Source organism: Pinus tabuliformis, chromosome 1_2 (assembly GCF_031772625.1).
Source record: "Pinus tabuliformis cultivar Carrire ecotype Pingquan chromosome 1_2, CPIR1, whole genome shotgun sequence".
NCBI classification, from domain to species: Eukaryota; Viridiplantae; Streptophyta; class Pinopsida; order Pinales; family Pinaceae; genus Pinus; species Pinus tabuliformis.
In genome coordinates, this window is record NC_142298.1 from 168,903,049 (window position 1) to 168,925,779 (window position 22,731).

Sequence of the window (22,731 nt, forward strand, 5' to 3'; positions counted from 1 at the left end):
GACATTTCATTCATATAACATTAGCCCATACATTAAATTAGCTAAAACATGCTCAATTCCACATTTTGATAATGCAGTAACTAGCCCTAATTTTATCAGTATGCAGCAAAAATAATAATAGCATCAAAATTTACTTACAACGTTATAGAGTATATCCAACCAGCATTTTTTCTCAATAAAGCTCCAAGACAAAAGAAATAGCCCAAATCCATACATCAAAATTCATCCATCTCCAAAAATATCCACCAAGGAAAATGTGTGAAAATTCTCTATGATTAGAGAGATCCCAAGTCAAGAGATGATACGAATGAATGTATCTAACATCAATATATAGCCTCCTAGTGAGTTCGAATTAGCCTAAGGGCCCCTAAAGATAAAATAATGTGCAAATAATAACTGCTAATGGTGACAAGCCCACCATACTAGCTCATAATGTAAAAACAAGCCTCACAAGGAGCCAAATAATGATGTATGCATGTCGTAGGGCCCTCTAAAGGCTCAATAACATCCTAAAGTGCCATATTGAGGAATATATTCCTCGGAATATGATGGACAAGGGGTTGGCCCCTTGTTCTCCAAGTAGTAGACCTCTGGTGTTCTCAGTGGGTCTACGGGCACATCAATGACCCCATGGGTCTCCATATGGATCGGAGATGCCTGTACATCCTCTACAATGGTCCAAGTGGTGGAACGAATGTTTCCATGACATCGTACGAGTGCTAGGGCATCTGCCAGGAGTGTGGGGCTCCTGTGGGGTCCTACTAGGCATAATGTACCAATCATGTCACCATCTTCCAAAAGTGGATCGCTAGTAGTCTCTGAACATCCATGAAGTTCTGTGGAGCGTTGTCTGTTGTTGTGGAGGTCCATGGCTCTCTATGCACACCCTACATGTACCAATGTGGACCTTTGGGGGTCAGGATTCCATATGGGGTAGCCAAACCTAAATGGAAACCACTTGCAATCTTGCATAAGATCCAATGCGTCCCCTAGGCTTCCAATACAACCAGTCATTAGAATAATTGGGTAAAAAAGCTTACAGACCATGGATAACAAAGTGGGCACTTCATAATGGCATGCCCTTCCATATTGGGCTTTGGCATGTGCTAGTGTCTCCAAGCTCCAAAGGGGGTTAGCTAGGTACCTTATTTGGTGGTTTCAACCCTTAGAGGGGATAGTATGTCCAAGGTACACCCTTCTAATGGGGGTGGCAAGTGACAAATAAGTGAGATGGAATAGGGAATGATAGTGGTAGCCCTGGGTCACATAATGGGGCAGAGGGGTAGCTAAATAAGGGGAAGCCCATACCTGGGTATATAATGTATAGGAGGGAGCAATCGTGGTACATGAGGTGCCCCGGCCTTGATTTTTCCACCCTTCTTTATATGCCTTTTGCCTTTTATGAATTTTCTATAATTAACTGCTCGGGGCTCAAAGGACAAAAGCATGAAGTGTATAATATAGTAGTGATTACCCCTTTTGAGGTAGGGCGGTTCATTGCCCTCCAAATGTTCAGACAATCGTGGGTCCCTGAATGATAAAGGAGGCTCATCTAGTGCCTATGAAACTAGGGTGATGGCCAATGATTGGGGTAGAGCTCATGTAATGGCTTTTGCCCACATGCTAATTATTTTTGTCCCGACCATATTTTGCATTTTGTGGTACAATTTCCTGTTAAATGTGGCCATTTATGCTTTTCATTTTTTCTTTTAATTGCTTCAACCTCTGGGGCATCATTCTAGGCCTGACCCAAGGTGGGGGCAAGGCGATAGGGAGGCTAGCCCTATGTGGACCCAGAATGGGAATGTGGACCCAGGTGGGAGAAAATATGAATGGGGGTATAGTGAGTGGATAGGGAGTAATATGTCCAGATAAAGGAGTGGGACCATGCATCCAAAGTTGGGTTTTCCCAAGTAGTACCACCCTAGAACCAAATGGTCAATAAAGGAGATCCCACAGGACTAAGATCCAAGGGTAACAACCAAAAGAGATCAAGGGGACATGAGCACAAACTAAGCCCACTCTTTCCGCCAAATATCCCCATCAATCCATACCCAGAAGTACCCATGATAAGTAAACCCAATAGTCAATTACCAAATGACAAGACATACCTTTAGATTCAGGAGGCCCACCTTCAAACGTACAATCAATACAGGTTGGTGAGGGACCACATGGCTAGCTCAAGTAGCAGAGAAATGGCACAACGAGCTAGTAGGAGGCATCAAGGGGCGGTTGGCTGCTGAATGAGGCTCATCATGAAGAAAAATTCTCCTAGGATATCACCCACAAAGTGGTGGGTAACATACCCCACAAGAAGGCTATAAAAGGAAGCACATCGAATTCATTTGTAGCGTCACTTCTCATCAAGTTCAAATTCTCTCTACTGGCAAAGTGTGAAAATCTTGTTGTTGGGAAGAAGTGCGAAATAGGTAGCTGGGAAAGTATGTTGCCAAGAAGCCAAAGTAAATGCGAGTTTGGGTGAGTCTAAGGAGTCAAGGAAAATCAAAATTTTGGGAAGAGTCAATCTTCGGAGGTTGACTTGGTTTGGAGGGAAGGTTTGGTCTTGGTCTAGGGTGAAGAGTCTCAAAGAATACTATTCAAAGGAAGAATTACTTTGACTGGGTTTTCCCCTCGAAGGGGATTTTTCCCTGGCATGTGCCTACATCTTGTATTCTTTGTTTTTACGTGTTGTTGCTTTTGGTAATTGCTTGATGAACTAAAGAAAGGAGATATAATGAATCGTAATAATAAGAAACATCACAAGTAATTATCAAGATCAAGAAATGATTTACTGCCTTTTTTATTTTCCAACAATACGGGAGGTACACAAGTTCAGTGGCAACAAGACGTAGTCAAATACTGGAGAGATAGGTACAGAGCCAAAACCAGGCACAACTAGATACTCGAGAGATAGTTGAAAAGCCAGAACCAGGTGTAGTCACATACTCGAGAGACAGTTAAGAAACTAGTTGCAGTGATATAGGCACTGTGAATTGGCCAGTTGCAGAGAGCAAGGTGTTGTTCTAGCCAACGAGATTTCCCAGTTATTTATAGTGGGAGATCGAGACTCAGAGAGAGTCTAGCTTCAAAGGTAGATGCCTTATGGAAGTTAGGATCTTTAGGTTCTGAGGAGATTAATACACAGAGATGTAGTGGTTTCAGTAGTGCAGGGGCATTAGCAATACGAGATTAGAGTATGCACAGTAGCATGGTTAACAATGGTAGCCAATGTATTTCCTTCATAGTGATTTCCAATGACAGGGAGTTAGTTTAGCTTGAAGATGTGAATAAAGGAGGTATCATAGATGTGAGACACCAGCAACATGGATCAGTTCAGCTACAACATGTTCCAATAGCCCAGGAGGTGGTTGATATACTCACGAAGGCCCTAGGGAGGGATAAGTTCATCTACTTCAGAGAAAACATGGGTATAGTGGAGAACACCTTCATCGCTAAAAAGGAGTGTTAGCTTTTGGATATGATAGCAGCAGATAGGTGGTCTAGTCTTAGATTGTGTCTAAGAGGCCAAGGAACACGACATCCCAAAACCCAGAAAAGGTTTCACGAGAAAAGACTTGGAGACGCCTTAATTAACTTAATTAGGCATAATTAAAATATTTCCTAAGTCTAACTTAGGAAAAGTGGTTGATTAAAGGGAATCAATTAAGGAATTTCCATTTTGCTCTAGTGGCTTCTATTGATGAAGTCAAGATTATCTTAGACATTGGTTGCGATGTAATCGTGGTCATTGAGACTCCAACTAGAGATTATCAGAGCATATCAACAAGATTGGAGAAGACACAATTTATGAGTTTAAGAGTTTGACTACCCAATTGCAGGTATTCAGCAAAGGTGTAGTTAAAGCTAGGGAAAGCATCAGAGCAAGGGTTTAAGCAGAGATTTGGGAGCAAGAGTCTAGAGGCATTTTCCTCAACATTTTCCAGTGTTCAGGAGACATGAAAGAGGAGGTTGAATACAGTAGTGTGAGTTAGCCAAGTTTCCCAGTGCAATTTATTAGAGAACCACGTTTCAATTACCAACTGTCAAATCAGGGTCTCGGAGGCAAAGCGAGTGGGTTTCATAGGCAAAGGAAGGCTATACGACTTGCGTGGAGGTGAGTCCAAGGTTGTACGCTTTCTCCACAGCCAGAACTACGGATTCCAACAGGAAGTGCGAATTCCAAGAGGAGGTGCGAGAGGCTAGGAGAGGCCATATAAATTGTAGAGGGAGACAAGGGTGTGTTCTAGATTATTTTGCTAGTAGAATATTTTCGGAGCATTACCAGTAGATTTTACACATTGTACCCTTGAATTGTTGAAGAATAATAATAATACCTTCATCTCTTGTATTGGATTTCCCTTTGGGGTTTTTCCAAGGACAATTGTCCAAAAACAACGATGTTATATTTTATGTGTGGATCTATTTCCGCAGTGTTTTTGTTGTGAAGAATGCAATAGTGAATTTATCAATATTTGCCAAATAATAATTCAGAAGAAAAATAAAATTCTAACAGTTAGAAGATAAATCTTGAGTTTATTGAATTCAAAGAATTTCTCACTCTCGTTCTCGTCATTTTTTTGGTCATCTTAGCTTTGACATATTGTACATAGGTGTGTAGGAGTTATTCAAGTCTAATTCTCCCACCATCCCAATCTCAATATTTGTGAAAACAATCAAATAATAGTGACTTAGATTGGATACTATATGTTTAAATAGATTACTATTCAATTACAAAATGCATGTAGGTATATCCTGAAGTGTTTGTAGCGGTTTTCATCTCAGCCATAAAAATTTACAAAATTTGTTGAGAAGGGGTCCCTTTTAACATAATCATCATAAACAACAATACAAGAAAGAAAAGTTGTTACAGACCAATGTTCGTTTCATAGACCCTTCATGGACCTTATTGCAAACTAAAAATTGTTACACTTAAATTTCCTAAAGCTAAACTGCAGTTTTCTCATGTTCAAGTGCCAAAAATAAATAACTACTCACCTACCTATGTATTTGACAACATCCAAAAATATTAAACCTAAAGCACCACGAAGGATCAAATTTCTTGAAATGTATTTTATTTAATTATTTATATGAAGGAATTATTACATGAAATAGAATTAAATGATTAAAAAAATTAACATAAAATTTGATAAGTCTAGGTGCTTGATAGCTTTGGGTTTAAGACAAGTATATAATTTGGGTCTAGTTTGTTGAGTAAAAACCATAGTTTTGTTGTCTTTTGTTGATGTAGCTAATTATGTCCCTAGGTGGAGATGTAAATACATAGTTGACCATACGTTATTGCCATCAATGCTTGTATAAATCATCACCAAATAGCTAAATTATATTCAATGGTTGAGTGAGTGGTTGAGTAATTTGAGCCTTATGCCTAGTTTGCTAAGTAGTTGTCATAGCTTTGTTGTCTTTTGTTGATGTATGGAATTATGTTCCCAGGTGGAGAATAAATACATAGTTGAACGGTGACACGGAGTGCCTTAATAGTACACCCATTCACTAAAAGTTCAAAGCACCGTGGATAGTTGGCCATAAGTTATTGCCATCAATGCATGTATGAAATCATCGCCAAATAGTTAGTCTATATCTTGTAAGTGAGTAGTTGAGTGATTTGAGCTCTATGCAAAACTCCTCAGGTCGTATTAACTAGCTGACTGTGTTCTCTATTGAGTATCTTGGTGGCTCGTGTCCTTCGTAATCAACACCACAAGGTTTGATTAGGTACCATTGATTAATCTAGAGAAATGACACGAAGTGTCCCAACAAGGCTTCCCTAGGGAAAAAAAGAAAATATCACTAGACATGTTATCAGTGTAATACGTAAAAATGTTCTAGAGTTTGGTATTTCTCAACTGTTATAAATTATTGTTTTGTCGAAGAACTGTAGCATCTTTTATATGTAGTGAGCAATAATTATCGTCGCCAGTAGTCCCTTACTACGATCTTTAATATTTAGTCAACATTTAATATCCAACATAGATCAAAATATCAAGTTGTTGTTGTTGCAGGTATGTTGTTTATACTCCGGCTATCCCTGTGTCTTATTCGTCAACAATAAAATTATGTTATTCTGTAGAATCCCACCACCGATCCATGCCCAAAAGTGTCCATGATAAGTAAGCAAAATCACTCAACTACACCAATGAAAATCCATACCTTTGGGGTCAGGAAACCCACCTTCAAACATACGATCATAACAGATGCGTGAGGGACCACCTGGTTCGCTCAGGTGGCAAAGACAATGGCACATCGATCTATCTGGTAGCTACAAGGGGTTGTTGGCTGCCAACTAAGGACCATAGAGGAGAAAAAAAAAATTCCTATGCATACAACCCATAGGCAGTGGGTAATAAGGACTACAACTTGCAACAACAGACATGAGTCTACTCGTTTTCCAAAAAAACATTGTTTAGGGACTCAAAACGGCTCCAGAAGTTTAGGACCCTAAAAGCTACCAAAAATAGTAAACATTGCTACAATTAAGGAACTGAAAGAAACAGTGGTGGGCATCCTAGTGGAATAGGCATGTGGCCACCAATTCCACCTAGACCACAGAGGGAGTCTAGCTTCAAAGGGAGATGCCCTATGGAAGTTTGGATCTTTAAGTTCTTAGGATATCACTACACATAGTTGCAGTGGTCGTAGCAACGCACGGGCATCAACAATATGAGATCAGAGTATTCACAGTAGCATGGTTAACAGTGGCAATTGATGTATTTCCTTCACAGTGATTTCCAGTGACAGGGAGTCAATTCAGCTTGAAGATGTGACAGATGTGAGACACTAGCAATGTGGATCAGTTCAGCTACAACATGTTCCCACAGACCAGCAGGTGGTTGATATACCTACGAAGGCCCTAGGGGGGGCTAAGTTTGTCTACTTCAAAGAACAAATGGCTATAGTGGAGAACACCTTCATCACTAAAAAGGAGTGTTAGTTTTTGGATATGGTAGCAGTAGACAAGTGTTCTAGTCTCAAATTGTGTCTAAGAGGCCAAGGAACATGAGATCTCCAAAACCAGAAAAGGTTTCGCAAGAAAATACTTGGAGATGCCTTAATTAACTTAATTAGCCATAATTAAAATATTTCCCAAGTCCAACATAGGAAAAGTGGATAATTAAAGGGAATTAATTAAGGAAGTTCAATTTTGCTCTAGAATCTTCTATTGGTGAAGTCAAGATTATCTTAGCCATTGGTTGAGATGTAATCGTGGTCGTTGAGACTCAAACTAGAGATTATAAGAGCATATTGATGGGATTCGACAAGACAAAATTTATGAGTTGAGCAATTCGACTACCTAGTTGCAGGTATTCAGCAAAGGCGCAATTGAAGCTAGGGAAAGCATTAGAGCAAGGGTTTTAACAGAGATTTGAGAGCAAGAGTCCAAAGAAATTTTCCTCAATATTTTCCGGTGTCCAAGAGACAAGAAAGAGGAGCTTGAATCCATCTTCAGAGGATGCTGAATACAACAATGCAAGTTAGCTAGGTTTCCCAGTTCAAGTTGTCAGAGAGCCACGTTTCAATTGCCAGTTGCCGAATCAAGGTCCCGGAGGCAAAGCCAGTGGGTTTCAGAGACAAAGGGACGCTAGACAACTTGCTTGGAGGTGATACGATTTCTCCATAGCCAGGTCTTTCCAGCATGAAGTGCGAATTCCAAGAGGTGGTGGGAGAGGCTAGGAGAGGTCAAATCAGTTGCAGAGGGAGACAAGGGTGTGTTGCAAATTATTTTGCCAGTAGAAGATTGTCGAAGTCTTTCCCGAATGGCAAGCAAATCATTGTACCCATGAATTGTTGAAGAATAATAATAAAATCCTCATCTGTTGCATTGGTTTTCCCTTTGGAGTTTTTCCAAGGATAATTTTCCAAAAACAACAGTGTTATATTTTGTGTCTATGCATCTATTTCTGCAGGGATTTTATTGTGAAGAATGAAATAGTGTATTTTTCATTATTTGTCGACTAATAATTTAGAAGACAAATAAAATGCTAATAGTTAGAAGATGAATCTCTAGTTTATTGCATTCAAGGAATTTTCACACTCTCTTTCTCGTCATTCTTTTTGTCATCTTAGCTTTTATATATTGTACATAGGTGTGAAGGAGTTATTCAAGTCCAATTCTCCCAATCCCAATATCAATATTTGTGAAAACAATCAGATAGTAGTGACTTATATTGGGTACTATATGTTTAAATAGATTACTATTCAATTACAAAACGCATGTAAGTATATCATGAAATGTTTTGTAGTGGTTTTCATTTCGGCCATAAAAATTTAGAGAATTTATTGAGAAGGGGTCCCTTCTAACATAATCATCATAAACAACAATACAAGAAAGAAAAGTTGTTAGAAACCAATGTTCATTTCATAGACCCTTTATGGACCTTATTGCAAACTGAAAATAGTTACACTTTAATTTCCTAAAGCTAAACTACAGTTTTCTCAAGTTCAAGTGCCAAAAATAAATAAGTACTTACATACCTATGTATTTGACAACATCCAGTAAAAATAAACCTAAAGCACCAAGAGAGATCAAATTTCTTGAAATGTATTTTATCTAATTATTTAATATGAAGGAATTAATACACGAAATAGAATTAAATGATTAAAAAAATTTACATAAAAAATTTGATAACTGTAGGTGCTTGATAGATCTGGGTTTAAGACTAGTATATATTCTGGGCCTAGTTTGTTGAGTAACCGTCATCAGTTTTGTTGTCTTTTTTTATGTATGTAATTATTTCCCTAGGTGAAGGTATAAATAAATAGTTGGCCATAAGTTATTGCCATCAATGCTTGTATAAATCATTTCCAAATAACTAAACTATATCCAGTAGTTGAGTGAGTGGTTGAGTGATTTGAGCTTCATAGTTTTGTTGGTTTTTTGTACGGGGAATTATGTTCCTAGGTGGAGGATAAATACATAGCAGAAGGGTGACAAGGAATGCCTTAACATAAGTGAGTAGTTGAGGATAAATACATAGCAGAAGGGTGACAAGGAATGCCTTAACATAAGTGAGTAGTTGAGTGATTTGAGCTTTATGCAAAACTCCTCACATCGTTTTAACCAGCGGACTGCGTTCTCTATTGAGTATCTTGGTGGCTCGTGGCCTCCTAATCAGCACCACAAGGTTTGATTAGGAACCATTGAGTAATCTAGAGAAATGACGGGGAGTATCCCAACAAGGCTTCCCTGAGGAAAAGCTTGACATGTTATCAGTGTAATACGTAAAAATGTTCTAGCTTTTGGCGTTTCTCGCCTGTTAGAAATTATTGTTTTGTCGAACTGTAGCGTCTTTTGTATGTAGTGCTAGTGAGCAATAATTATCGTCGCCATTATTCCCCCTCTACGGTCTTTAATCTTTAGTCAACATTTAATATCCAACATAGATCAAAATATCATGTTGTCATTGTTGAAGGTATGTCGTTTATACTCCCGCTATCGCGGTGTCTTATTCGTCCGCAATAAAATTATGTTATTTCGTTGCTCCATTGTCTGGAATCTCGACTCCGCCATACTACCACAAACAATATTATACTATTTAGTTCCTGGAAGATTGGTAGTTGATGATATTTTTTGCACGACTAATAAAAGTATGTTATGTGGTCGCTCCATTGTCTGGAATCTGGATGCCGTCGAAACTACCATAAACAATATTATATCATTTAGCTACTGGAAGTTTGTCAATCTACCAGAACCAATGTTATATTATTTGGCGACTCGAAGTTTGTCAAAGTACCAGAAACAATAATATATCATTTAGCTTTTGGAAGTCTGTCCAATTACCAGAAACAATATTATATTATTTAGCTACTGGAAGTTTGTATGTTTATGATATTGTGATGCATTGAATGATATCCCTTACGTTGAATAATCTCAGGATATAATTTGGATATTCTTTTGATTTTTAATTCACTTCAACTCTTCCCAAAAAAAATACTTTAAAATTGCTCTTTTTATTATCTGTAATGCAGAACTCGATGACACCATACCTGTCTTGAGCACGACTTATCGTCTGCTACGACTCTTAGAAATATTCATAGACAATGTGTGGAGATAAAATAATATATAATAATTTTATTAATGGTCAGATGGACAAGAAAAGGCAAAATAAAATACAATAATTTTTTTAATCTCCTAGGCCCCAAAATAGTCCAAGAGCACTATGAAGTGCCACAACAATGTTAGAGATATTCAAAAGGAGCAGTTTTCTTTTTGGGAGGTGGTGCAGGGACGGGTACAGAATATAGTAATAAAAGTTTTGGTTAAATTGCAGTTATTTTATAATTTAAATCTGTGATCCCAATGAATTTTTAGAAAACTAGAAAAAAAGGTTTTGGAGAGGGAGGAGACAGAATATAGTAATAAAATTTTTGGTGAGGGAGGAGACGGAATATAGTAATAAAATAACCATTATTTTTGTTGTTAAATGGATTCAGTATTTTGGGAAAAAATTATTTCTTGTAACTCAAAATTTGTAGTTCTAAAAAACAGTTAATCAAAATAGCATTCAAAGACAACCCGGAAATATATATGAAGATAAAATGACATACAATTTGAGTGACCAAAAAAGGCCAATAGAAGTGAAAGTACCACAACAAGAATGAGGGAATAGTTGAGGTAATTCCAAAGTGCTCAGTTTGCTTTTAAATCCAAATATAATAAAAACAGAAGCAGTCACTGGGAGAAAGGACAGAAACTAAGTAAACCCTAGTACAAAGAATGATATCGCATTTTACTCAAAATAGTTGTAGATTTGAAACAGAAAACATCTTTTATGTTGGTATCCGTAGAGTCATTAATCATTCAAACATACAAAGCAAGAAATGCATAAAACTGACCAACTGAATTACACATCATTAATACACAAGTGACTTTAAGTGGTAAAACCTTGACAGTGTCTCTAGCGGCAAAGGATTGAAAACTTTATTAATCAAAGATGATTCTCTATGATACAAGTCTCTAGGGCAAACTCAATTAATATGGGCTTACTTCATTACATAACTCCTTCTAGTTATACAACTGACTGAGAAATAATAAACCATATGTACCCATAATTACATTATTTACATTACTTTGTTTTCACATACATTTTAACCTCCATAATTGTAACTGACCCAATGCAAAAACTTGACAATGTCTTATTGAGAATACCCGGGACTGATGGGCACTAATTGGAAAATCTGGAAGGAGCCTCGTAATAACCAGCTGGAGCTACAGCAGAGGCTGAATAGAAAAATCTAATGGCAGACATCTCAAGTCAAGTCTGCTTGAGCAAGAATGGGAATCATCCCTGCACTAGAATCAACTGGCGAGGGTACATCTTTGTAGCCACTTGTAAGTGGGCCACCTTCTAAGGGAGCAGGAGAATGAACAGTCTCACTGAAGTAATTTCCTATGCATCTCTAACAGGGGTATTTGCACCTTGTTTAGCATCTCCACTTATAGGAAGGAAAAAACTAGTGATCAGTCCCGTGGGACTAGACATGGATATAGTCCTTAAAATATGTCCTCTATAATCGGCACCCAACTATATAGACCCCGATACCTTTGCTCTCGTAAAGGAGAAGTTTATAAGTGTTCTTAATGAGTCTCAGTATCGACAATGATATGCCCCTCAGATCTCGTAAAATATGAGGTTCTCCCTCTCAACCTAGCCTGTCACGCCCCTACACCTGCGGTAGTCTTCCAACCGCTTATAGCGAGGTGCGGCACTACCAACCGTTTTCTTTTCACCAATACTTACGATTGTAGACTACGCCTTAACATTCCATACTTAGTTTTATTTTCGTTACCAAGTATTATTAATGTGCCTTTATACCAATGAACACCCATACACATTCATTATCAACAACATTAACAAGAAAAATGCACAACAGTATAAAGGGAGGGGCAACTCCCTGCAATATGAGTCTGCCCGAATCAATATATTATACAATCTTCACTTTAACAATGTACAAACTAAGTCCTTGGGAAACCCCAAATTTATACTTAGCCAAATTTTCACAACTTCGGCAAACTCGGTTGCCTAGCTCATCAGCACCTCCGCACGGTCGCCGCACGACTCTCCAACCCGTCGTTCACCTCGTCGCACGTCTTCGCCGGTTCGCTCTTCGTTTGGTCGCAAATGCCCAAACCGTGTATTCCTGCCCACACATAGTCCTGCTTGCCAACTCTTGACAAATGCCCAAATCGTGTGAACAGCACGTAGTACCGCCTGCCCAACTCTACGACCTCCGGTTCCAACCTCCGTCTCACCTTCGTGCACACTTGCACGGTGGGCGGGCGCTCACCCGAGTCGCCAAGACACCCACGCCAAGTCGTCACACAATCCGGGTGCCACACGTTCACCGTGCACGCCTCACCCAACCACCGGGCGCTCCTACCCGCACCTTCACCCAATACCAAGTGCGACGCTTCCTTCTGTGCGACTAGCCCAAGAATGGGCGCATATGAAACTGCGCCTTCTCCTCTTGTATTGCGCACTAGAACAACGCACTTCTCTTCTTTGTGCGAAGATGATGAGTGGTTGTTCGCTTGCCAAAATGCTCTCAACGTACAGCAATATATACCAAGGCGTGGGGGCTAAGTCTGGCACCCAGCCGACTTGCCCAACGCCTTTGCACACCCCTTACTATATCGCAGAATGCCCAAAACGTATGTCGGCTTGCTAATCGTTGTAGGTCGGCCTTTATACCAATCGCTCCACGCTCTGTGCGTATAAACCAACGCCCTCTCCTCCATATTGTCACATTATTGTCGCAATACACTCAAGAGGACGTCGCACCACTTGTTGCACAAGTGTCGCCAACCGCACTTCGCACCGTCGCAGGTCGCGCTCGTCGTGTGCGCGTGCCTGTTTGCCCGACGCTCAACCGTCGCACAACTCGAGGACCTTACATTCTCTTCCACCTGAAATCATTGTCGTCCTCGACAACATACCATCCTGGTAGCCATCCACCAAGATCATCAATATCCATGATGTCAACTCCTCCACATACTGCAAATACCTCTACAACATATGTAGAGCCACCGTCTCCACCATGTCTTGCCTCGGCAACCATCTGTCACCAAGATCACTATACCAAGGTATACACCTCATCGGTATGTCATCCATCAGAGATCATCTCAATCCATAATCATCGATCACCCTGTCACAATCTCCACATGCTGCTCCCCATCGTGGAAGGTTGGCCCCTCCATCCAAGCTACATGCCCACTGCAACATCTCGTGTCAACCTCCTCATGTGTCATCATGTGAACTGCTGCCATGATACTCCAACACAATGCTAACACATCTCTGTACACTGTCGACCCCCATGTCTGAACTAGTTGGGTAGCTAATCCAACTGTCACGTCCAAACAATGAGAATGCACATCCTCATGCCATCATCAGTTGTTTCTCAAAACATCCTGCCACATCCTCAACTCGATCAAGAATCCATCTCCATACAAGTGTAAGTCATGCTCAGGTCCATGAAGTAGCCTTCATCTCATCTGTAACATGCTATCCATGATGTTTGGTGTCAATGTGCTACATGAAATCAGCCACATCGATCCCAACATCATCCATATGTGTGCCTCCTCCATATGAAGAGACCATCTCATCGAACTCCAACTCTCGATATGCCATATCCAAGTCCATGAAGCTACCTCCATCACATCTGCAATGTGTCAACCCTCAAGTCTCCATAGAAACAAGTATACACCTGCCTCATCTATCCATGTGCTGCCCATGATCATAGATCAATCAGCTCCCATGTGTCAAAAGTAGTTGAGTCTTGGCTCAACCCATGCCCCAAGTGTTTCCACCAAGGCATTATCATCATCGCAACTCCATTACTCCAAAGTGTCTCATATCGATCCTCCCCATCAAGTCACTCTTTCAAGCCATTCCCATACATGTACTTGAAAGTATGCACCCCATCCTGCATCAAAGTCTCTGACCTCAGCTCCTCAATGCATCAGATCCTCCAAGTCCACCATATATGAAGTCCCCAAAAGTCACAAAAATCTCATGTCATCATGAGCTCCACAAACCATCCCCAACCAACACCTCAGCAAGCATACAAGTCTTGGCCCAAAGGTCTCTGCAAGATGCCTCAGCTCTCCATGTAGTAGGAATGCTCCATAGTCTGCTCACAACTCCATCCAAGTCCATGGCCTTGTTGTACAAGAGTGCACAACCTCTCCATCAGCTCATAAGTAATAAGTCTCCATGTCACACTAGCAAATCCATCTGCACAACATCCCTGCTTTGGCACTCCTCATTGGATGCCCATAAGTGACACCTCTATAAGTGCTCCCACATAATGTCCCTGCATAAGACTGCCATGCTCCATGTCTCCAACCTGATGTCCATGACTAAGTTGCCCATGTAGTCCAACCAAGTAGATCCATCACAACAATCGGTCATCCTCATCCAAGTCTGCAATCTTCGGTCTAGTGAACTCGGTCACCTAAGCATATCATAATTACATGAGTCTCTCCATCATAGCTCACCCACTGAAGGTTCCACCAAAATCATTTCTTGGTCTCGGCCATGAGAAGTCCACCCAAGCAACTCAAGTATGTGCCCTCCAATCTGTCCATGAGTCATGCCGGGCACTTAGCCAAAGTGACTAAAACATGACCCACTCCTCCACAACGATCATCATGTTCCTCCCTTGTCACAGGCCTTTGTACCTTCTACCATAAGGTCACAAACAACCCTAACAATTTCTGCAACAATCAACAATCCTTGCTTCTCCATACAAGGTCTCATCATAGACATCCATGGTAAGATGCTCCCTTGCATTGGCAAACTGGCCTTGCCCTTCCCTGCATATGGTCCATCTACCAAATGCTCAAATGAAACACAAGTATCAACAGTACTTACATCATCATCATGATCATGAGGCTCCTCCACGTGAGTATCCCCATCCATCCATGTCTGCAAACTGCACGATCCTGGTCCAACTTGATCAATCTCAAGTCCATCCTCCATCGTGGTCATGTCTGCAACATCCCAATCATCATGGCTTCCTCTTCCTTGATAGCACAATTTGCAACCTCATCTTGCTCCATTGTCCAACCAAGTTGAAAAAATTCGTCTTCAACATTCTTTTCCAAGACTTCAAGCTTATCTCGAATCCGGGGATTCTCTTCTTTCAACCTCTTCAACCTGTATAAGGTAAGCAAGAGCTTCCCTTCGCATTCTTCCAAACCTGCCATGCCTTGTCGTTCAGCTTGGCCCAAGCACTAAGCTTCACCCCTGCTAAACCTGTCTCACCAGCTTCACCAAGTTCCTTGCAACCATGAACCAGCCCTTGTTCCACTTGCATGTGAAACTCGCTTCCTTCACCTGCAAGTACCTGCTTCCACTGTCATCAACTGTCAAGTTTCCAAGTGTACCCACACCTGCACTTCGTCACGAGCAACCCTGCTCTGATACCAACTTCACTTTGGTGAAGTTGTGTAGCAGCTTCAACCTTCAATACCCGAATCAGCTGCTCTAATACCACCTATCACGCCCCTACACTTGCGGTAGTCTTCCAACCGCTTATAGCAAGGTGCGGCACTACCAACCGTTTTCTTTTCACCAATACTTACGATTGTAGACTACGCCTTAACATTCCATACTTAGTTTTATTTTCGTTACCAAGTATTATTAATGTGCCTTTATACCAATGAACACCCATACACATTCATTATCAACAACATTAACCAAGAGAAATGCACAACAGTATAAAGGGAGGGACAACTCCCCGCAATATGAGTCTGCCCGAATCAATATATTATACAATCTTCACTTTAACAATGTACAAACTAAGTCCTTGGGAAACCCCAAATTTATACTTAGCCAAATTTTCACAACTTCGGCAAACTCGGTTGCCCAACTCGTCGGCACCTCCGCACGGTCGCCGCACGACTCTCCAACCCGTCGTTCACCTCATCGCACGTCTTCGCCGGTTCACTCTTCGTTTGGTCGCAAACGCCCAAACCGTGTATTCCTGCCCACACGCAGTCCCGCTTGCCAACTCTTGACAAATGCCCAAATCGTGTGAACAACATGTAGTACCGCCTACCCAACTCTGCAACCTCCGGTTCCAACCTCCGTCTCACCTTCGTGCACACTTGCACGGTGGGCGGGCGCTCACCCGAGTCGCCAAGACACCCACGCCAAGTCGTTGCACAATCCGGGTGAAACAGGTTCACCGTGCACGCCTCACCCAACCACCGGGCGCTCCTACCCGCACCTTCACCCAATACCAAGTGCGACGCTTCCTTCCGTGCGACTGGCCCAAGAATGGGCGCATATGAAACTGCGCCTTCTCCTCTTGTATTGCGCACTAGAACTGCGCACTTCTCTTCTTTGTGCGAAGATGATGAGTGGTTGTTTGCTTGCCAAAATGCTCTCAACATACAGCAATATATACCAAGGCGTGGGGGCTAAGTCTGGCACCCAGCCGACTTGCCCAACGCCTTTGCACACCCCTTACTATATCGCAGAATGCCCAAAACGTATGTCGGCTTGCTAATCATTGTAGGTCGACCTTCATACCAATTGCTCCACGCTCCGTGCGTATAAACCAACGCCCTCTCCTCCATATTGTCACATTATTGTCGCAATACACTCAAGAGGACGTCGCACCACTTGTTGCACAAGTGTCGCCAACCGCACTTCGCACCGTCACAGATCGCGCTCGTCATGCGCGTGCGCCCGTTCGCCCGACGCTCAACCGTCGCACAACTCAGGGACCTTACTAGCCAATGATATGCCCCTCTGATCTCATAAAGATGAGGTTATCCTTGCATGGCACAATTGACAAATCCTACCCTGGATAAGTTTCAATCCGTAATTAGTTGGGACATGCCATCAACGAGCAGAGTAGGATCTCGAGGTCATAAGACTATTTCTTTTTATTTTTATTTTTTATCACGGCCTGAATCTATAACTCTTTGGAGTAATTGTGGAGGAGACCTATAAGATTTCAAATAAAGTAAAAAAAATAACATTTTATTGTGCTAACCACCACCCAGTCCCACAGCTAAACTTTTCTAATTATTTTATTAACTATATCTTTTAGAGTAAGGAACTGGCTTAAAAACCATAAAACCCCTAAATGCAGTAAAGTGCTCCAAAACGATGTCGATGGATTGAAGTGAAGAGGCCTGTTAGACCCAGCACGGGGATGCCCATGGGGGTAATCATTCACTTCATTAAATGCAGCGAATACATGCAGTTTGGAGAAACCTTAAGCTTCATTTTTTTTAGGTAAAAGCCATGCGTGGTGCAAGGGACAGATCTCAAGGGACCTCATTCCAGCAGCAAAAAATTGATAATTAAAATTTAAAAAGATCTATATATTATATCTGGGGATTTGATTATTAAAATTTAAGAAGACTTACCTATTATAGTTTTTTATATTATAACTTATTATATTTCAGAAAAAAATATAAATTTTTAATCGGTAAATTTACTCAAGCTGTAATTGTTGTTGGTTTATAATTGTTTTATTACACTATTGTCTTAAACGTTTAACTTTGGTAAGCCTACTCAAACTACACTTGTAATTATTTTATTACAAATCCTAAACACATTTAATTTTGTCTCAACAATAGTTTAATACATTACTAACTTTTATATCTTATGGATATTTGTCACCTCTAACTTAAGTATTACTTTGATTTCTCTAACAAAAGATTAGGTATATTTGTAAGGCTCTAAACTTACAGCCAGTGATTAGAACAAGCTCCAATTGTGCTTTTATGTCCTATTCAAAATATTAAGAAAAAATCAGCAAATGGCGTACAAACTAGAGCTGCCAAACAACTCATATATAATATTCTTCATATATTGTGTATGAAGCTAATATTAAGAAATGCATATATTTACTAAACGTTAAGAAATACATATATTTACGAAAAACATATATTCACCAAATATTAGGAAAAGTTTGAGAAGACCTTTTACACCATACCTTTCCACACTAAGATACAGCCAAATGGGGGATTTGTGATATATTCCTCCTGAAATGAAGTATAACTTGTGAAGCAAAATAACATATGATAAATTCGAGTCAGTTGTATAATTCTATTTGAAACAAGAAATATAATTTTCATAGCAACCCAAATATACGAATAGAAACCCACACCACAACGCAACAAATGACATATGTAATATCAAAGTAACGATTTGAGTATTATCATCAATATTATTTTGAACTCGGAAATAAATGTATTACAGTTGCCAAAGGCATGGAAAAGGGTATCCATTCAATGGCTTACCCATGTTGACAGTCAAATCTCTATTTGGGTTACCCTCAACCATGATTGCCCAGCAATTGTCCAGAATGATAACAGTACAATGCACGTGAGCTTCTTCAGAAACCTTTTTAAGCTGCTATCCCACAAATGTATCCCAAAGGTTCATCCTGTAATTAAATTTAACAAAATACAAGGTATGAACCCGTTACAATATGCTCAGTGTCAACCCTTACAATTGCATGTAATGCCATTACCGTAGCTTTATAATATCAATTAATAATTTACTGGTGTGAAAAGCACAAACCTAATCTCCAAAAAAAATCATAGAAGAATTATAATTAACGCACAATGCCATTTTTACATATTGCGATTCTTGTTCCATGGTAAGGATACTAGCATAAGTCAGCATCTATTGTGGACCTCGAGAAACCCAAAATAGTGTATAAGTAATTATTGACATACAAACAGCTAACATCTTACTACGTATAATTAACACGAACCTCTTCAATGACTTGCAGGCAATTGACATGCCTATATTGATCGTTTAAGTAGTTTATAAATGGAATTATCAGAGTCATTACACTAGTCATCCCTCAACCTAAATGCTCTAAGATTATCAACTTCAACTCAAAACAAAAAATTGTCAGTTAGAACCACAACAACAAATAGGTTTTAAGAATTTCTCTGAGGCTAGAATACCTTGCTACTATAATCATGGAGCCCAGAGGAAAAACTCTGTTTAAAATATCTAGGGCTGAAATCGATCTAACAAGGTATATAAGGCCAACATTTACATGTAACGAATAGAATTCATATCATTTCTAACAATTCAGATTAGCAAAACTCTATGGTGTCAATGTCTCATAGACATGTTACAACATTACTCTATCTTGACTGCCAACCCCAGATAAGAATTGTATCCACAACATTTCAGTTACTTGTAAACACCGAGCTCTAAATCCTATCATAAAGACTGAATCCAACCATTAGCATTTAGCAAAAGTTTGATGAACATGCCAATTGTACCCTAGAAGAAGACACAATCTTATGATGGAAAGAAATAGAAACCAGTCTGAAATCATAAAACCTACATGTTAAACACATGGGAAGTAAGGTCTGTTTGATAGGCTCTTTTTCTTTTTCTCAATAAAACACACATCCAGAGAACCTCTTTGGGCACTTCCTTTCATTTCAACGATAGTACCTGGGGTAAACTGGCCGGTTGCGGTTTTGGCAACCTTACTCACTGGGGACATCAAGAGAAGCCCAACAATATTCACCGAGGAAACCAGCTCAGGACTTGACCCTGTGACCTCCTGCTTGTACGTCACAGCACCCACTCACTAGAGCTAACCAACAAGGTTATCGAGCTTGATCTGTTTCATAGGCTCCATAAACATTATCCCTGCCAATGCATAGTCACACTTATTATTGATTTTTAGTTTTTGACAACAGCAGCATAGGCACCATTAGTTTCCTTTCCTGTAGGCTGCAGACTATGACAGTAGTTCCCTAAGTTCCCAATGGCTGTAACAGTGAATCTATAGCCACATAATATGTAAACTATAATTATCTAAGTCCAATGATATTTGGCAAAGAAAGCTAAGTTGATTTTTCCATTCTCTAACAAAAGTATCTGGCTAAGAAAGCCAAGCAGTTCAATTTTTGAAAACTAACAAGTATGCCAGCTTATATGCAATTAGGGTTTCAGCAAACTCTAAACTACATATCTCATGGCCTATATCTTTATTTCCTTTCCTCTGCATATCTGCTTCCCCCTCTTGCTTGAAAGATCAAGAACATGGACACAACAAGTAACTATAAAAACTTGTGTAAAATGAGGAACAATGAAAACATTAATTCCACAAAGTGAAAACTGTTGGTAACAGGTAGATGGTGTTCATGCGTGCAAGAGAGTATTGACTGAAGCAGGACCCATACCTCAAATGATGATGCCAGCAAACAACCACCCACCATATTCAGAGTTACACAAACTTCCAGGCTTTGAGCTTTCATACCCTCAAGCACGTGATTTCCAAAGGTGACAATTGACATTGTGTGGTTCAATTCACCCCTTGTAATCCCACGTATTCTCCCCTATGAACATCACCTAATGCAATGAGTGCTAAGTACACCATTCAAACTTACTAGAAATTGGTCATTAGTAAATGGCATTCAGAGGATATCAATCATAGATGAATGAATTTGAATATGCAATTAACCACCCACAGAATGATATGTGGCATTCAAAAGCCCTCTTCATTCTTAAATAAAAATGGTATAGACCTCTTGTATAGCTCGTAAGGCACATTACTAGTTTAGGTCTTTCAAATGGGATGCAAGTTAAGTGGGCTTGACTATCGAGAAAAACCCCATGGTTAAGTAACCTTGATCCAAAGGAGTCTGAGACTGGGTGACCTTACCAAGAAGCTCTAGTTTTTGGGTGCAAGTACCAGACATAACAATTGGCATTCACTTGTTTAAATCTAACTTCTTCATCCTTATGGGCATCATCAAATGAAATAAGTGCAGTGGGCTATTCAAACTCTTGAGAAATTGATCTGTAAATGGTCGTAGATATTTTATTGGTCAGATTGTCATAACAAATCTGATAAAACTATATTTAAAAATCTGAAATCTACACTATTAGGGTTTTATTTCTCTTTAGATATCTAGATCTATAGATTACCATTAATTGAGTATGCATCAATGTTGCTTGGGAGCGGGGAGCGGGAGCGAAAACAAGAACGGGAGCGATCATTTTCAGAAGCTCCCGGTTTGGGAGCGAATCCGGGAGCGATTTTTTAAAAATATATATATTTTTTAATTTTTGATACATATATGTCAACAAAAACATGTAGAATGATGAATTAGACATAAAAAACATAAAAAAAACATAGATTGATCATTGAACCATATCACATCAATCATCTAGAAATTATAATCGTCATCAACCATGTCCACAAGTTAGTAAAATACATATTACAACTGCAACATATTGAGTCATGAATCATGATTCATCAAATTCAATCTTAAAGTTTCAACTTCAAGCTTTCAAAATTGAAAATTCAATAACATTTATCATCATTGATCACCAAAGTCGTACTTGTAAGCTAAGTTTAACCATTACAAGAAGTAATATCTAAGATATTTCTAAGTCCTAACTTCTAACTGTTAACATGATATGAAATGTTATAAATTTATAAAATGAAACATGAATAATGAAATGAAATGAAACAACTTTAGTCTTTCACGAAGCATCATATTCATAATTCACAATCATTACCAATGAGTTATAATTGCCAAGGCCCAACTTCAAACTTCAAATTTTCATTGTCACAGTGATATATTGTTTACAAAAAATATCATTATGATATGAAAGAGTCAAGAGTCAAGGACTCAAAACTCAATAGTTATGAAAACTAAAGTCTAATAGAAATTAAAAAAGACAAGTAAACTGTAAATCTACATGTGGCCCTTGCCACGAGAGTCTCCAGGAGTATAAGCAGGTTGTGGTGGTCTTCTAGGAGTCTCCCGCACAGACCGACGACCAGAACTAGAACCTTCACGTGAGGGTGTAGATGGAGGTGGCGACAGCAAAGGAACAAGACTCGGAACTCTAGCAGTGCTACTGGATGGTGGAGGTGGAGGTGGAGGTGGAGGTGGCATGGCTGCTGCAGCTGCTTCATCTTCATCCCTTACAAGTTCCTCTTCCAGTTCTTCAATATGTACAATGCCATCCTCCAAATTGTCATCCTCTGGGTGATTGTCCCAAATTTTATATGTAGGATCCTCATAAGCCCGATCACAGTAATGACTCAACAACCTCAAGTTGTAGTACACATAAACCAAGCTTCCTGCTCAGTTTTCATTGAGTCTGTTTCTTTTCACATTATGTATGTAGCTGTAGGTGCTCCAACACCTCTCTGCAGAAGAAGTATTTACAACCTGTGAAAGAACCTTTTTTGCCAATTTTGGCAAAAGTCCATGCCCGCCATATGTTTCCCACCATGTGAGAGTATCAAATCTATCTCTGTCGTCCATTGCATGGAAGTTACCATACAAACCAGTGCCACTGAAGTATCTGCCTATTTCAAAGCACATAGCTGCACATTCCTCCCTGTCAGGTACCAACTTTTATAATGCTTCCAAATATCCTCTAGTTACCTCTGGATCTAAATGGGGTTTGGTCCTAACCCCACCCCCTGCTGCAGGTTGGCCCAACCAAGATGTAGAGTAGTATTTTGGCGTAAGGATATACGCCAAGCAATGTAGTGGAAGATTAAGTCTATTCCACCGTTCACACACACAATCGTGAATCAGTTTGTACAAGTTGGGATCTCTGTTATGAACAATATCTTTTATTTCCCCCAACATGGTATCCATCTGCTCATACACCTCGCCAATCACTGGTTTGTCTGTATCTGCAAACCAAATCATGTGATAAATGGGCTTGGTGAAATCCAATACTT

The 22,731-nt window shown here is 39.8% G+C and overlaps 1 protein-coding gene across 7 annotated transcripts in view; it reads right to left on the reverse strand.

Annotated features, from left to right (window-relative positions):
- LOC149205025 (protein LATERAL ROOT PRIMORDIUM 1-like) overlaps positions 1 to 22,731 on the reverse strand; it is a 141,218-nt gene that overhangs the window by 30,319 nt on the left and 88,168 nt on the right. For 2 of the 7 annotated variants that reach the window (XR_016252401.1, XR_016252405.1), the window contains exons 3-4: positions 20,201 to 20,369; positions 18,162 to 18,426 (exon numbers count right to left, since the gene is read on the reverse strand). Coding sequence is in view for 1 of the 7 variants with exons in the window: in XM_089394866.1 (XP_089250992.1) it covers positions 18,422 to 18,426 (5 nt within the window). In the remaining 6 variants the exon portion in view is untranslated. Of the gene's footprint in view, positions 1 to 17,973; positions 18,039 to 18,161; positions 18,427 to 20,200; positions 20,370 to 22,731 lie in introns of those variants that run through there. The other 5 variants (XR_016252403.1, XR_016252404.1, XR_016252402.1 and 2 more) reach the window with 5 other exon arrangements.